This window comes from Vipera berus (assembly GCF_964194415.1).
Source record: "Vipera berus genome assembly, chromosome: 2".
NCBI lineage: Eukaryota > Metazoa > Chordata > Lepidosauria > Squamata > Viperidae > Vipera > Vipera berus.
The window spans coordinates 231,716,571-231,735,144 of record NC_138203.1 but is presented as its reverse complement, the minus strand read 5'-3'; the positions used below and the strand labels follow the sequence as shown (position 1 = coordinate 231,735,144).

General features: G+C 40.7%; 1 protein-coding gene across 1 annotated transcript in view; it reads right to left on the bottom strand.

The window, feature by feature from the left end:
• Window positions 1-18,574, bottom strand: part of CACNA2D3 (calcium voltage-gated channel auxiliary subunit alpha2delta 3) — a gene marked incomplete at its 5' end in the record, with an annotated part of 625,719 nt that overhangs the window by 117,253 nt on the left and 489,892 nt on the right. The window contains one exon of the mRNA XM_081319069.1: window positions 6,069-6,152. Within this exon, the coding sequence (XP_081175195.1) occupies window positions 6,069-6,152 (84 nt within the window). The remainder of the gene's footprint in view (window positions 1-6,068; window positions 6,153-18,574) is intronic.

Genomic DNA, 18,574 nt, shown 5'->3' with positions numbered 1-18,574 from the left:
AAAGGTTGACTTGAGGATAATGAATGATGTAAGAGGATTCTTATAACATATATTGAGAAAAGAAAGTAAATGAGAAAAAAAGAGATTTTATTTATATACATTCTTAGTGATTTACTGATTTTACTAGCAGAGTAGGGACTTAAAAACAAGTGAGGCTCTGCACAATAGACCTGAAAACTCAGGAATTATCTTTATACACAAAGGCTCTGAGCCTGTTACACTCTCTTCCATCAATTGCATTAGAGATCCTTTTTTCTCTTAATGTTCCAGCTCATGTTGATAGTGTTCTGTAGGAATGAAATCAAGAGAGACCCTTCCCTCTTCAGCTGCCTTGAACCAGCAGAAGAAGATGGGCTGATAAATGCAACAAGTAAAGTAATAACAACACACTGACACTTATATTGTAATATATATGTATACAAAACGTTAGCAGTAAGTTAAAACCGTTTATTCCATTTATTCCGTGAGGTAAACAAAACTGACAGGATGTTCTGTACCAGCCTACTACCGGCCTTGCAGAAAGGCAACCCCTGTACAAACGGTAGAGACTGGAAAACAACTGAGGCTGGAAGGCGTCTGCCAAGTTTAATTCACAAGCAAAACAACAGAACAAGAAACAAAATACCGGAACGTTGATCCTCAAACGGAGCGGTTGCTTTCAGCAACCAGCCCTTCCCCAAACACTCCTTTTATTAGAGTTCAGGGCGTGGCCTCCCTGTGCCTCCTTCCGAGGAGTCCCACAGCCTTTCTCTGCTTGTTCCTGCTTGACTGCCTCCTGCGTCGGGCGTCCTTGAACAGGGCCAGCTGTGGGTCATCATCATCCGCACTGTCGGGCTCGCGCAGCTGAGAAGAGGGCCCTGGCTGGGGGCTCTGCGAAGCCTCCAAGCCATCATCAGCAAGTTCGTCTTCAACACCCTCCTCCTCCCCCTCGTCTGAGTCATCCGAGACATCCGAGCCGGCTGCCGGACCCACAGGCTGGCCCTGAATCACAACACAGGAGAACACACGGGAACTTTGACAGCTGTCAAAGTTCCCCGCCAGGGCGCAGGCGCAGCCACTGACAGCTCGCGGCTGTCAAAACACCAAGCCGGCTCACCATGCGGAAAGAAGAACTGTCAAGAGAAGACGGCGGTGATTGGCTCGGCTAGACGCGGCGCCAAAAGAAACGATCCTGATTGGATCTCACTGACAGCTGCCGGCTATAAAAGCCGGACAAGTTATTCTGTTCCTTTCCTTGTTCTAAATAAAGTCTTAGTTCAGTAACCTGTCGTCCCGAGTGGTCCTTCGGCTACTTCACTGGCGACGAAGGTGGGATCGCTCCTGAGCTGAAGTCACGGCCGAGGAAGAGAGTTCCCGGCCAGAGCTGTCACTGGAAGTTTTAACTTCCGAACGGAGCGAGACCAGGACCGGACGACATGGCCAACTTCGGGCGTGTGAGGGAATTCGATACCCGCCATCTGGAGAGATGGCAGTCACACCTGGGGCAAGTCGAGGGGTTCCTCCTCGTCAGCAAAATCACCGACGACAGAGCAAAGGCCGCCGCCCTCCTGTACATCAGCGGGCCCCCGGTATACGATGCTGCCGTTGGGCTGTTCAGCCCGGTACCCATCACAGAAGTCTCCTACGCGGACCTGGTCGACCAGCTCAACAAACATTATATGCCAGTCCGCTCGGAGCTGTACTGGCGAGTACAGTTCGCCCAGAAGAAGCAGCGACCGGACGAGCCCGCAAACGACTTCATCGCCGGGGTGAGGCATGCCGCTCGTAACTGCTGCTTCCCCGACTTGGAAGACCGCATCAGGGACCAAGTGGTGATAGGCTTGAGGGACGAGCGTCTCCAGAAAAAACTGACGTCAAAACCAGACATGAGCCTAGCCGAACTGACCTGAGAGATAATGGCCTACGAATATAACCACAAGAAAAAACCGACCGCCACAACACCAGAAAGTCCAGCAACCGTATACCACGAGAACGCAACCCTCAGTGACAGCGACGAGTCCGTAGACTTCACCGACGGTGAGGCCCTTCAGCGCAGGATGGAGCGTCGACAACAGCGGAGAAGCGACACGTCAGATCGCCAAAGAGCCAGAAACCCCCCACCACCACGACACAAGCAACAGGCCACCTGTGCCAGCTGCGGGGGCAACCCTGCCCGGGGAAGCTGCCGGTTCCGGAACGCAAAATGCCACAATTGTGGAAAAACCGGCCACATCAAACCAGTGTGCCGAAGCCGGCCCCGCGACAACGTGCATGATCTGGAGGCCAACCCCCCAGGTAGACCAACCGCCCAGGCCAACAAGGGAGGAGCGCCAGGGATCTTAGTGGAAACAATAGATAAGGTGCATAGCCTAAGTCCAAAAGTAAGGATCAGGGTAAAAATTCAGGGAGTCACTTGCCTCATGGAGGTGGACTCCGGGTCAGCAGTCTCCTTAATATCGTTCAAAACGTATCAGGAGATCTGCCAGCGAAGCAATAGGAAAATTCCTCTTAAAAAAACCCAGGTCCATCTAGCAGATTTCCAAAAAAAAACCATTCCTCTAGAAGGGAAGGCTAAGGTCGCTGTAGAATACAAAAAATTCAAGGGGCCCCTGGAAGTCTTAGTAACTCCAGGGAACCGCACCAACCTAATTGGGCTGAACTGGTTCAGCCCTCTGGGCATCGCCATTACTGGGGTAAATACAGTACAAGCCTCTAGCCTCGAAGCCGTCTGCAACAAGTATGCAGACGTCTTTGATGGCACACTAGGAAAATACACTGGCCCTCCCATCTCCTTAAAATTAAATCCTACCATCCAGCCCATAAAGATAAGAGCTAGGAGGGTTCCATTTGCCCTCAAAGAAAAAATAGAGAACGAGCTAGAACGCCTCGTAGGACTGGGGGTGCTGAAACCAACTGAAGGGGGAAGCTGGGAGACCCCAATAGTCACCCCAATTAAACCTAACGGGGAAATTAGATTATGTGCAGACTATAAAGCGACCCTTAACCTAGCCCTCAGCCCCCATGCTTACCCGGTGCCAGCAGTGAGGGACGTCCTCGCTTCCATCCGCTCCGGCGCCATTTTCGCAAAACTTGATCTGACGCAGGCGTACTTGCAACTGCCTGTCACAAATGACACCACGGAAGCTCAAACAATTGTCACCCACCGCGGTGCCTTTAAAGTGAAAAGACTCCAATTTGGCATATCGGCAGCCCCGGGTATCTTCCAAGGTATCATGGAGAAAACCTTAAAAGGGATACCCGGGGTCTGTCCCTATTTCGACGATGTTCTCATCGCCGGGGAAAACGAAGCAAACTTAGCTGACAGACTGTCAGCTGTGCTGAGCCGGCTCAGAGAAGCCGGTCTCAAACTAAAACGGGAAAAGTGCTCCATCGGAGTCACTTCCACAGAATTCCTAGGGTACAAAATAGACGCCCAAGGCATCCACCCCACCACAGAAAAACTAAAGGCTATTCAGACAGCTCCCAGTCCAAAGAATAAACAAGAGCTCCAAGCCTTTTTGGGGTTATTAAACTTCTACCATGCTTTCCTTCCCCACAAAGCCACTATAGCAGAGCCTCTCCATAGGCTCCTAGACAAGGGAACTGCCTGGTCCTGGACCAAAACACATGAAAATAGCTTCCAGTCATTTAAAAATATCATCTGTAACAGTTCAACAGTCACCCTCTTTAGAGAAGACACACCGGTATGCATCGCTTGCGATGCATCTCCCTATGGAATTGGGGCAGTATTAAGTCATCTATACAAGGATGGCACCCAAAGACCCATAGCTTTTTATTCACGCACCCTGTCAAAAGCTGAAAGAAACTACGCGCAAATCGATAGAGAAGCACTAGGAATAGTCGCAGGGGTAAAAAAGTTCCATGACTATCTCTATGGGAGACCCTTTACCATATTCACGGATCACAAACCCCTACTAGGAATATTCACTTGGGATAAAACAACCCCGCAGATTCTATCTCCAAGAATACTGCGTTGGTCCACCTTCTTATCAGCATATTCATACAAATTAATACATAAACCAGGGAAGGAATTAGGACACGCAGACTGCCTCAGCAGGCTACCAATTCAAGGCAAGGACCCTGACCCAGCCCCGGCAGGGCTGATCCTGGCAATATCCCAACTTCCTGACTGCCCCCTCTCCGCTAAAATTATAGCTAAAAATTCAGCTAAGGACAAAATACTCAGCAGAATCCTCAGGTGGACAACCACAGGATGGCCAGCAAAAAATCCACACCCTCAATTCCAGCCATACTATAACAGGAAAAACGAAATGTCTTCACACCTGGGATGCCTTTTGTGGGGAAACAGGGTAGTAATACCTGACAAAAACATAGCACAAACATTAGACACCTTACACGAAGGGCATCCAGGCATAGTTAAAATGAAGGCTCTGGCCAGAAGTTATGTCTGGTGGCCTGGCATAGATAGAGAGATAGAAAAATATGTGGGAGGGTGCTACGCCTGTCAGTCAACACGAAGCGAGCCACCCCAAGCCCCAATTCATAAATGGGAAACTACAAAAAACCCATGGTCACGCATACATCTAGATTTTGCAGGACCAATCCAAGGGCAGAGTTTCCTAATAATAGTTGACAGCTATTCAAAATGGTTAGAAGTAATTCCCCTTAGAAAAACCACTTCAGGGGCCACCATACAAGCCCTTAGGAAAATATTCGCCACCCACGGCCTCCCAGACACCATGGTCTCAGACAACGGACCTCAATTCACCTCTCGTGAATTTCAGATGTTCGCTAAAAAGAACTGTATTAGACTGGTCACGTCTGCACCGTTCCACCCATCGACGAACGGGATGGCTGAAATTATGGTGCGCTCAACTAAAGAAGCCTTTAAAAAGTTCATAAAGGGGAACTGGCAGCGTCGACTCAGCCAGTTCCTAATGTCACAACATACAACTCCCTGCACGACAACCGGCAAGACACCAGCAGAGCTAAGATGGGGGAGGAGACTGATAACGCGGCTCGACAGACTACATCCCGACACTGACACCGCGGAGCCAGATCACCCCCCCCACCTCGTACATTTAAACCTGGGCAAATGATCTGGGCATGATCATACACAGCAAAAAATAAATGGGTCCAAGGGACGGTGTTACAACAAACAGGACCCATTTCCTACCTAATACACATGCCTACTGAAGGCAATCTGCGTCGGCACATTGATCAGCTCAGGCCAAGACAACCACAACACTGCCAAGACCCTCACCCACAGGACCACCAACCCCCCCCCTGGAGACACTTTGCTGATACCAAATCAAGGGGAGGAGGATCAAGAGAACTTGCCACTACCCGAGCCAGACATCGTACCACCCCCAAGGCGTTCAAACAGGAACAGAAGAGCCCCAACATATTTGAAAGACTACCAATGGGCCGGCTCCAACGACCAACAAGGGGGAGGAAACACTCCAGGGGAGGGGTAAGGGGTGTAATATATATGTATACAAAACGTTAGCAGTAAGTTAAAACCGTTTATTCCATTTATTCCGTGAGGTAAACAAAACTGACAGAACACGCGGGAACTTTGACAGCTGTCAAAGTTCCCCGCCAGGGCGCAGGCGCAGCCACTGACAGCTCGCGGCTGTCAAAACACCAAGCCGGCTCACCATGCGGAAAGAAGAACTGTCAAGAGAAGACGGCGGTGATTGGCTCGGCTAGACGCGGCGCCAAAAGAAACGATCCTGATTGGATCTCACTGACAGCTGCCGGCTATAAAAGCCGGACAAGTTATTCTGTTTTTGCCTTGTTCTAAATAAAGTCTTAGTTCAGTAACCTGTCGTCCCGAGTGGTCCTTCGGCTACTTCACATATAGATGCACAAACACAAATTAAAAACACAACTGAAGCATCGTGGAAACACCCATTGCATTAATCAATTATAACCGAAATATATTTGTTGGGAAAGGGCTAACACAAAATGAGATAAAAGATAAAATTTACCCATTTTTTTTAAAGAGACCGATCATTTTCCTTTCTTCTCTTCCTGCTGCTCAATCAAGCTGGTAGTGAGTGCAACTGACTTTTCTGTCAAGCAGTGACTGAACAATCACTTACCACATCATCTCTGTCTTCCCATTCAACCTCAGAGAGGTCAACACTGCTGTAATTGGGCTTTCTTCGCTTTTTCCCTTCTTCGTACTAGGGTCATTAAAAAGAAAGAAAGAAAGAAAGAGATGAGATGTTGGGTGAAAAAAAATCCTGGCACTTTTATTTTTCTAGTAAATCGATATAATCGTCGTCAACTTTCTCTCCCTATTACGTTCAATTTTGCATAAATGAATAAAACACTGTTCTTTTGGAGTATATCAAGATGCTTTTTTTCAACAATCTTCTAGAGTCTGGGGCTCTCTTCCATGCTAGACTGCAAAGCCATCTCATCCAGCCAGCATTAGCATGGTAGTTAGCAGTGCTTTTTTTGTAAAAGAAAAAGGTGCCGGAACTCACACACATCATACAACCCGCCTTGCCTACCCTACACGGTTCCATCCAAAAAAGGTGCCGGAACTCCGTTCTGAGCGTTCTATGAGAAAAAAAGCCCTGGTAGTTAGAGACACCACATTTAAAAGGTATCCTGTTATGTTGCTATGTATTATATTTTATTGGCAAATAGATCCTTGCAACAGTATAAACATAGAATAAAAAGATAGCAATTACTATTTATTTTCTTACAAATGTCTTGTGCCATACACTTTACAAATAAAAGTCACAGCTATATTCTGCTGCAAACCACTTCGTAAAATGGAAAACACACACAATCCTTAGTCATATTTGCAAAGTTTAAAAAAAGACATCTTGAACCTTCTTTTCCAGACCCGCAGGAAGTTATATTTCCTACAGTGTTATCAACAACTGTTTATATATTTCTATTAAAACAAGATAAGAGACTACTCCTGGGAAGTTTGGTGTTAGTATCTGCGTGATATTACATTTTATCTGTTCTTTCATGGAGAAAAATGCAAGAAACACAGTAATAAGGAAATGTAACAATAAACACTGGTATTGTTATACTGTAAATCTCACTTTTTTAAAAATAAACATCACAGTTACAAATGAGTTGACATTGGTGTTTTCATCATGTAGAAAAATCCTGCCCCCTGCTGCATCCAACAGCAAAGAGAGCTTGCTAAAAATAACTAACTTTCCAATGTGTAGGCTAAGTCTGATGTCTAAAGTGGAATTTGCTAGCTTTCCAAGAAAATAAACCGAAGGCTATATTTTAAAGATTGTTATTAAATATTAACATTAACACTGTTCAAAAGCCATTTTGAATCCTTTACTTGCAATTAGGCTTCAAAATGAAAATTTTGATCTAAAAGTTGCAGTGCACAAAAGATTGACACTTATTATGTTTCCGAAGGACCTAAATTCTTCAATGATGCCCCTGCCATCAGTCAAGAGCAGTTGGGTTTCGCCATCCCCTATCCCTTGGTGAGCTTGCATTCAACTGGTGCCAGGGCACAGTGTCATCATGGGTGTTTAAGAACTAATTATATGCCTTCTGCCATAACTGAGTGATACAGCTAGCTGAACAAGGAAGTGATGGCTCAGAAGGGGTAGCGAGGTGGGGCTGGAAGCTGAAAAAAAGGGAATTTAGGAGCAGCGCACTGAGTGTATCCACATGGCTCCTGACCAGGTTAGGAGACAGGTATAGCTAAATGGAATGTTGCAGAAACAGAGAAGGGACAGGGAGGCAATGAAGGAGTGCTGTGGGCACAACATAATCAGCAGTGGTTTAAAGTCAGAGTAAGGTAAAGGTAAAGGTTCCACCGCACATGCGTGCTAGTCGTTTCCAACTCTAGTGGCCGGTGCTTATCTCCATTTCAAAGCCGAAGAGCCAGCGCTTGCCTGAGGATGTCTCCATGGTCATGTGGCCAGCATGACTAGACACCAAAGGCGCACGGAACGCTGTTACCTTCCCACCACAGTGGTCCCTATTTTTCTACTTGCATTTTTATGTGCTTTGAACTGCTAGGTTGGCAGAAGCTGGGATGACTAACAGGCGCTCACTCTGTTACACGGCACTTGGGATTCAACTCGCCAAACTGCCGACCTTCTGATCGAAAAGCTCAGCATCCTAACCCACTGAGCCACCACGTCCCTTTAAAAGTCAGAGTAAGGGGCTGCTTTCATTATAGCTATCTTTCATACATACATTCTGAGGGTCAAGAAGGCCAACTAGCAGTTTTCTGTCAGACTCAAAGTTTTTCTGGGCCCATTTGTATCAGAGCAACTGGCAGCAAAGTATGGCAGTGAAGGCAGTCTTTAGATCCCCTTGGGGTGGCCATATTACACCTCTGTTCTGCAAACTTCACTGGATTCCAGTCTCCTTCTGAGCACAGTTCAAGGTATTGTGATATTTAAAGCCCTTAATGGCATGAGTCCATGCTAACTGATGAAGTGCTTCATCCTGCTAGGACATTCCTATCCTATTTGTGCTGATAGAGATGACCCACTTCCGATCAGTCAAAAAACTCTGACTATCAGGATCCAGAAGAAGGGCCTTCTCTGCTGCAGCGCCCTTTGGAACAACTTACCCTTTAAGGTAAAATACGTCCCCACCTTCCTATCCTTCTGCAAGAGCTCAAAAACCCGGCTCTGTTGGTTGGCCTGGGGACCAGATGAGGGAATTTGGTGCTGGAGGTGAGTGTTGGATTAACGGCAGATTCCACATCCCCTCCTTGCTCTCTGCCCTCCACCCATCATCTTTTTGTTACCATATTGATGTATTCTCATATTTTATTTTATTTTTCTATTATTTTACTTCTGTTTATACTCTTTTCATTTCTTCCTTTTTATTGTAAGCTGCCTAGAATATGCCCATAGCAAGATAAGTGACTTATAAATTTAACAAACAAACAAATGCATTTTGCTTTATACTTCTGAAGAGTGCCAGATTACATATGCATGGGCAAATATATATTTGATACCTAATCCCCATTATGTACAATATTCTGGATCCAATAAACATATTTATATCCATTAGCTTTTGAAATGGAGGACAATCTTCACAGAAAGCTAAGAAGGGTTTTGAGGGATTTATTCTAATGGAAATGAGTAATATTGCATGAACATATTATTAGTTTTTATTACCTCACTTTCCCACTTTCTAATTCTATTTTTCTTTCTCCTTTTCACACATTAGTCTATGGATGTTCCACTTTTGCTGAATGAAGTCTGAACAGAACTATTCCTTTTGTTTGATGTCTGTTGTATTCTGATAAAAAAATAAACATGAAAAAAGGCAAAGAAAATATCCCCACCCCAAAATCTCTTTAATTTTCAGCCTTACACTTCCTGAGCATAACATTGTGATTTGTTCTGGATTTGCAATTTGTTTTCCTGCAATATGGATTGGTGATGCTACTGGAAGATGTGAGATTCAGAGTTTGCAGAAACATAAGACATGCATTCTTACCCTGTCAAGAATGTCATAACATTGTTCTCAACAATGAAAAGCCTAGCTAGTATTGAGTCAATTTCCCCCCTTTTAATAATAATAATAATAATAATAATAATAATAATAATAATAATAATAATAATAATAATAATAATAATAATAATAATAATAATAATAAGAAGAAGAAGAAGAAGAAGAAGAAGAAGAAGAAGAAGAAGAAGAAGAAGAAGAAGAAGAAGAAGAAGAAGTTGTTGGAAGGGACCTTGGAGGTCATCTAGTCCAACCCCCTGCTCAGGCAGGAAACCCTATACCATTTCAGACAAATGGCTGGCCAGTCTCTTCTTAAAAACTTCCAGTGTTGGAGCATTCACCACTTCTGGAGGCAGGTTGTTCCACTGGTTAGTTGTTCTAACTGTCAGGAAGTTTCTCCTTAGTTCTAGGTTGCTTCTCTCCTTGACTAGTTTCCATCCGTTGCTTCTTGTCCTGCTTTCAGGTGCTTTGGAGAATAGCTTGGCTCCCTCTTCTTTGTGGCAGCCCCTGAGATATTGGAACACTGCTATCATGTCACCCCTCACCCTTCTCTTCATTAAACTACACATACCCAATTCCAGCAGCTGTTTCTTATATGTTTTAGTCTCCAGACCTCTAATCATCTTTGTTGCTCTTCTCTGTACTCTTTCTAGAGTCTCAACATCTTTTTTACATCGTGGTGACCAAAACTGGATGCAGTATTCCAGGTGTGGCCTTACCAAGGCATTGTAAAGTGGTATTAGTACTTCACTTGATCTTGATTCTATCCCTCTGTTAATGTAGCCTAGCACTGTGTTGGCTTTTTTCGCAGCTGCAGCACACTGTCAGCTCATATTGAAGTGATTGTCCACTAGGACTCCGAGATCTCTGTCACAGTTACTACTATTGAGCAAGGTACCACCTATACTATACCTGTGCATTTGATTTTTCCTGCCTAAATGTAGAACCTTACTTTTTCCACAATTGAATTTCATTTTGTTAGATAGTGCCCAGTGTTTGAGTCTGTCCAGATCCTCCTGTATTTTAAGCCTATCTTCTGGAGTATTGGCTATTCCTGCCAGCTTGGTGTCGTCTGCAAATTTGATGAGTTACCCATCTATCCCTTCATCCAAATCGTTGATGAAGATGTTGAAGAGCACTGGGCCCAGAACAGAGCCCTGGGGCACCCCACTACACACTTCCTTCCATGTAGATGCAGTTCCATTGAGGACCACATGCTGAGTACGGCCTGTCAGCCAGCTACGAATCCATCTGGTGGTGATGCTATCTAACCTACATTTTTCTATCTTATCAAGTAGTAGGTTGTGATCTACTTTATCAAATGCCTTACTGAAGTCCAAGTAAATTATATCTACAGCATTCCTCTGGTCCACTAGTTTTGTCACTTGGTCAAAGAATGCAATAAGATTTGTCTGGCATGATCTGTTTTTGACAAACCCATGTTGGCTTTTAGTGATAACTTTGTTCGCATCAAGGTGTTCGCTGATTTGTTGTTTCAATATCTTCAGGAAGGCTAGTGGCAATGGAAAGATGGAGAAAACTGAAATGGTCAAAGTGTGGTCATTCTCAGTGAGGAACCTGGAGAGAGAGGACTTTGCCAACTTCACAGTAATTGCTAGGATGTGTATACATCTGTCCTCATTCCTTCTCTTTGATCTTTTTTTTTAGCTTTCAAAAAAGCTCCGGTGTGCTTACTTTCAGCATCATTAGGGATCTTCTTGTAGCTTGATGAGGCAATGATATAATATTGGTCATGTGACTTTGAAATATTGCGTGGTTAGCTAACCATTTCCAGAAAATGCTGCAAGTTTGTGTATACTTTTACCAAAAATAAAGAAGATGAGTGGACAAGTCAAGTAGATATTCTTCCCTTGGCCATTTTCCTACCTTGTTCCTTGTCCTATGTAAACCTTGCAAATGTTTAAGTTCTTTTTTTCCCCACGTAAAAGAGAAACAAATAAAATCTGTATCCTTTTGTAAGCATAAGAATGTATCAAAACATAGTTATTCCACCCAACAGCTGTCTTTGATATAGTCCAAATCAAATAAAGTATGGCAGATACTTTGATTTTTAATCTTACCAGTTCTAGTCCTGACATACAGAAGCTGAAAACCTTTCAAAATAAGGACTATACGCCGTCAGCTTCTCACCTACAAAAATGCCCCAAGTTGCTCCACTTACTAGAGGGAAGCTGCCATGATCTGAATCCAGTGAGCAGCTAAGTACTGGCAGTCAACGCCATCTAGCACAAGGTGGTTCTAGTGATGTTCCCTCAACCTCTAGAGCCAAAAGAAATATCTTTTCCCAACTCCTTCCTTTCACTGAGGTTAGAGGAACATTATTTACAATTCTTGTTAGAATGCAAAACCTGCCAACCTCTGCTCTCATTATTTACACCTATGCCCATAGCTTACAACATCGCACCATAAATTCTGGGAAAGTCTGTCTGATCATTTTTATCACAGTCAACTTTGAAATGATTCTTTGCATTCCTCAGTGACAACCATGCCAATCCTTACTGAAGCACCTGAAATCTGTTCGTTGTAATAGGGTGTCAGACTAAACCCAAGATCATAGCCCCATTCAATCAGACTTGTTTTATAGTATCCTATTTAGCCAAAGTAGAGGTAAAAGAGATAATTGTATACTATGCCATATTTATGGAGGAAAAATGAAATATAATGCAATATATAATAAAATAATACTTCAAATCATTTTAATTGTTTGCTAATTATACCTTTCTTCTTATTTATTTTAATTATTTCTGCTTTAAATTTATATCTGGTTTACTATCTCAGTGATTTGTTCATGCAGTGTACATTGTAAAACACTTGTCATGCAACATACATTGTAAGTCAAAAATATTAAAATAATGCAGACGATATGCAAAATACTAGAGGTCATTAAAAAGAATTTCTTGTAGGAGAGGCATATTTTTGATTGAAGATTCAAAAAATGCCAGAATGTAGCAGTAAGGCAGTGGAAATAATCCTTAAATATGTAAAACCAGAATGGTAGTATTCTTGGCCATTTTTTAATAGATAAAACATTTACCTAGTTGTGGTCACTTACAAAGCAAGCCAGATGTAGCATGACAATTTTTCTAAAATAATTTTATTCACTCTTGGAATGGGAAGGAGAGATCAACTTTAGGACCTAAAAATACAGTTCTCTGCTATGTTTATTTGAGCTGAAGTCCCCATTAATTTGGCATGCCCATGATTTTCACCTTGTGATCTATCTGGCACCAATGCAGATTCTTAGTTTAATTACCTGACTTTTAAGGGATTGATTGATTGATTGATTGTGTTATCAATGGCACAATTCTAATTGATTTTCTAAAATCTTGGGGTTTTATAAAATGGAGTCAAAGGACTACATGAAGTCCTTTTCTCAGAGATATTGAATTTGTGATGGACATGAAGCATGCTATCTCCTAGAAAGTGATCTGTAAAATCCAAGATTAAGACAGAGTTGAATAAAAGATTTTTTTCAAAATAAAGACATTCAGAAGAAGGATATAATTTAAGATTTTAACTCCAAACCTTTTAGATTATAGTTGGCAATAGAGACCAGTTATTTTTTATTAGAATTTCTTGCCAGCTGGCAATGACAAAGTGCCATGCAGTAAAATTTCCAATCTTTATTACAATGAAAAACCAGGGCTTTTTTTGTCATAGAATGCTCAGAACGGAGTTCCGGCACTTTTTTTGGATGGAACCTTGTAGAGTAGGCAAGGCGGGTTGTATGACATGTGTGAGTTCCAGCACCTTTTTCTTTTACAAAAAAAGCACTGTGAAAAACCAACAGTTAACTATGCCATATAAAAAGGGATGATAGATGAATTGGTGGATAAACCTTAATGTTCACACAGGAGAAAAATGGGAGGAAATAAAGATTAAAATTTCATCATAAATGCCATAACAATGTTATGTATGATCCTTAGCACAGAGATCCATGTCCACATACATGACCATTAGCATATAAGTTACAAATGATAATAAGCAAAGTCTAAATCCCTGGACCATGAAAAGCTTGTTTCTTCATGTATTTTAAACTATTAAACTATTTCTGTAGAAGTGAGCTGCTCTTTACCAGGCAAGTGTGTGAGTGCACACATATAATTATGTATATGATTACATCACTTCTATGGATGATAATACTGAGGATGCTTGTAAATTACAGATAGATCATGTCACATTCCCAAATTGTTTGGAATTATGGCAGTTCAATATATACTGAAGGTGGAAAGTTAGGAAAATTGTAGTTGGTGCAGTGGTTTCCAATTTCATACATTAAATTGTTCTCATGGTCACATTCCCATTTTTTTGGAGGATATCTGGCTTTGATGTTCTTTATTTTGTATTTTTATGAATAAAAGCAGTTTCTAAAATAGTTGGAATATACCATATTAAGTTAGTCTCTAGCAGTGATTTGATTTCCCTTTCATGGCCAACATCACCATTCATAAAGTGGGGGAAAACAGTTTGTTTTCCTAATTCACCACTTGGACCTTGTGACAAAATGGTTCATGGTGACCTTGACACATGAAACATAGATTTTGACCTCTTTCAAACTTTAGGGGCAACTATTGAAACTCACTTAATGTTTTTCTATAAGACAGTTTAATAAGTCTTCATCTAAATGGATGAGGAAAATAAGGAACACCTTTTATGCACCTATAAAGATGGGGTAAACAACATCTTCATTCAGAAATAAATTAGTTGGGTGACCTATATACTACGTACGATTCTTTCCATAACAAATCCTCTATATTTAACATTTCATTTGCATTCTTAAGACGTTATCATTCAGGAATATGTAAAACTGACAGCTGCTTATAATTATATCTCTTTAGTGTGGAAATAATTTAAAACATCTGCCCTTATTTCAACATTTGCAGACTTCAACTCAGTGAATGTCTTTTTACCTAAAGTCAAAGTTGAAAGAAACAAATAACAGAAAACTGTAAGTATTGATACCAAATTTCTTGCATTTCATCTGCATTTACAACTGGTTTTATCAGCAAAGCCTTCAAACAGCTAACTGTCTTTTTTAACGTATGTAATTTTGGTTTGTTAATGAGTGACATTTTTTGTTCTCACAGGGCTTCAGATGCTCTTTCTCTTTTAAGATGGAAATACCAACAAAAATAATTGTTGATATCCAAATGATTGGACTCCTTGCTTATTTAAATGAGCACAAGGCATTTTCACTGCTCAGATTATTTAAATATTTGCTTGACAGCTACAGCTGCAGAGTTTTATAGAGCCTCTGAATTTGCAAGGGTAAGTGTAGGTTATCTTAGTTTCCAGCAGGCTTCCCCAGAGAAAAATGAGATTTGCTGCTTATGAAAGGCTAACACCACTTAAGTGGGCATTAATGTTTCCTCTGAGATTTGGATTCCTGTTTTGCTATATTAGGAGAAACAATTTTTCCCAGAATTTACAGCTATGTTAATACTGGTTTAATAATCTTTAAATATGTTGGGGATTTTGCTATGTACAATATATTGTGGCAGTTTATACATTTAATTTAGTCTCCGGAGTTTATTATGAAAGCAAAACACTGTCATTTTAAGGCCATAAACACACACGCATGCACACACACACACAGACACAGACACACACACTCATTCTGTTTTCCATATCCACAGACACATTTTCTGTTCTTTTGAAAAGGACAGAGGTAAAACAATATAATTCAAAGAATTATAATCGAAGAATTATTTTTACAAGAAACAATAAATAGGAAAATTGTACTACTTTGTACCAAAGGTTAACAGTTTACATATCTACAATTTCAAGATCTCAATCTAAAGATCACCATCACTATTTATTAAATAATAATAAAAGTGATGACTTTCCATGCTACTTAAAACATACTCCTTAAACATTACGTATTGCAACTTTCCTCTAAAATATTAAGAAAAAAATAAAAATAAGAATGTGTTCTGAAAAGCAACCAAAAATGGTAGGTATAGTGCACACACGTCAAACTCACAACATCACGTGATGTCGCACAACGTATTGGGAGAGTTTTGCCATTGCCGGCAATGGGGTGGGCATGGCTTCCGGATGATGTGTCCTGGCAGTTTGACACTCCTGGTATAGTGCAATCTAATATAGGTTTCCTATATTAGTTTAAGGCTGGCCCCACAGCCTTAAACTACCACAGTTTTAGAAAATGATGGGAGGACAATCCATTGTGTCTCTTATGGTTGAATGGCAAAAACCTTCTCAAATTTTATCTATCAAAATTTAGATTCCAAACTTTAAGAAAAAGGAGTGTTTTGGGTGAATCATATGCATTATCTATTACATGAAAAACAGATGTTGAAACTGTGTGTTCAGTCCAAATAATTTGTGTTATGGAAAAACTGAAAGGGTATTTTGGAATATCGAGAAAACTACTTAAATTCATTACTGTGGAGAAGTTAATACTGTATGTCCTATAGATAACATGTATACAATGAAGTTGTGATTTCAGGGGGAGAAAAAGAATATGTTGAAAATTAGGATATAATCTCATGGTGACGAATTCATACTCTTTTCATTAATTATGCATTTCTGAATTAAGAGGGCTTTCATAGTGGCAGATTTGGTGATTGAAAATTGGATATTATAAGATATTCTATAGTTAAAATATGAAAGAATATGCTGGTGAGGTGTCTGTGGTTTTAATAAATGAAGGTAAAATGCCACCAGAGGACAGAATCTCTGTTGTTGTTAGTTTTGCTTATAGTAAACAAGATAATAAAATATGACCAATACCACAGGAAAATAATGAAATAAACAAAATACAAACTTGAAACAGCTAATAATGTAAGAGGTTTTGCAACCTTTTTGAAGTTATCTCATAATTGGTCAGATAAAAGCAGAGTCCTAATCTCTTGATCACAGGAACAACTGAATTTTCTGAGAATTGGCAATATGAGATCTTTTTGCCATTTATCATACAATGAAGTCTTTAACACCATATGCAATACTGACACTACTGCTGTATCAGAGCATATACAAGTGTGGTTTTAATAGGCTAGACTAATATGTTTATCTGTTTTCCTCTGAAAGGGTAACACATCAAATCAGGGCAGGGAGAAAAATATATTGTGTAAGGATATATAAGATGTTAAATGAATATCTAGGAAGAGAGGGAGAGAATTGCACCATAGCACAGATAAAAACTCTAGTTCTATTAGTTTGAATATCTGCCTCTCAAATTCCCTATTTAAATTCAGTCAAAGTTTTATTGAGGGGTTGTATTGCTAAAACAGAAAAGCCACCTTTTTCCAAATCATGATTAAATTGTCTCCTTGGGATAGAAATGAACCTATTTGACAATGTATGTTGGACAAAGGAAATTTCCCAAATGATTTGGTTTGACCAAAATGTAAGGTGATGAACCCAAAGGAATCACAGCCTAGTTCTAGCCAAATCTGAATGTTGAGAGCTGAATAAAAGTATTGTAGCTGATGGGGCATGGACTGGATGGCTTTTAAGCTTGATATATCTTTGGAGATGCACAGCTGGGTGCCAACTAACACCAATCCAAAACTTTAGTTTTAAGCATTTAATCTATTGCTGAGATCCAGTGCTACAATATCATTTGGATATTTAATAATTTAAAAAATGCTGTTTGAACTTTTTTTGGCATCACTGCTGAATACCAAAAGAACAAAAAAAAATTGTCAGTCTTTTGACAATAGATTTGTCAAATCTTCTGACCAAAGCTTTCAATTTTTGATTACGTGCCATCAAGTCATTTTCAACTCTGTAACCACATAGATTTTCTCAAAGATAATCTATCCCTAACCTGTGCACTCATCGCCTCTGTAATTGAGTCCATCCACCTTGCTGCTGGTCATCCTCTTTTTCTCTTTCCTTCTACCTTTCTTGGCATTAGAACCTTTTCCAGAGAGCAGGGTGTTCACATAATGTGTCTGAGATAGGATAATTTGAGCCTTGTCATTTTTGCCTTGACTGAGAACTCTGGGTTGTCTTGTTCAATGATCCATTGGTTTGTTCACTTGGCTATACATAATATTCTTGGGAGTCTTCTCCAACATCAAAGTTCAAAAGCATTGATGCTCTTCCTATTCTCTTTCTTTAGTCTAACTTTTGCTTCCCTACAGTGCCACAGGGAGTATCATGATTTGCACAGTTTTGATCTTTATAGGTATAGATACATCAAGGCATTTGAATAGCTTTTCCAAGGCCTTCGCAGCTGCTCTACTGAGACTGTACCATATTTTTCAACTGCTTGTTTTTTGGCTGATGGATGGCAGATCCTAAAAGGCAGAAACCATCCACCACCTCAGTATTTCCATTGTCATTTCTAAGGCTTGTTGTTCTACCTGTTGTCATTAATTTGATCTTCTTTTACTTTCATTTTTTCACAGGGCAATTTGACTTTTAATAGTGGAGCTTGCAGATTCTTTGCATTTTCAACTATTAGGATAGTGTCATTCTTCCATCAGTTTTAAAACCATACTCATCTTTTTCCAGCTTCCCTTCAATATACAGTATATTGTGCATATAGATTGAATAACTAAGGGGAGAATATACAGCCTGGTCCCACTCCTTTGCTAACCTAGAGCCAAGTCTGTTTTATAACATTCTGTCTGGACAGTGGCTTCCTGAGCTGTATATAAGTTTCCAATGAGGAAAATAAGATGCTCTGGGATTCCCATTTTTCTGAACACATTCCACAACTTGATATGATTATCACAGTCAAAGACTTGTGTATTTAGTTAAGCTGGACAGAGATGTGGGATCTTGATTTTGGGGAAGGATTTATGAAAGCCTTGCCAAAGAGTTAGGATTGGAAAAGCTTAATCCATGCTGTTGCCATTTCCATCTCCCCTACACATAAATGTGTCCATGGAAATTATCACATGCTGAACTCAACTTGGAAGAAGCTTTTTAAAAATGAAGCATTTTTTTTCTTAAAAAAATACATCATGGTGGTAAAGAATTTTTATTCCTTGGATATCATATCCTGATTTTCTAGAATGGATTCAGAAAAATTGATATGACAAAAGTGCTCAGTGATCATAGGAAAAAGATTAATCAGAACTGATTAAATAACTTGCCTATCAAAACAATAATAAGCAAATCCTAAAGTTAAAATGGG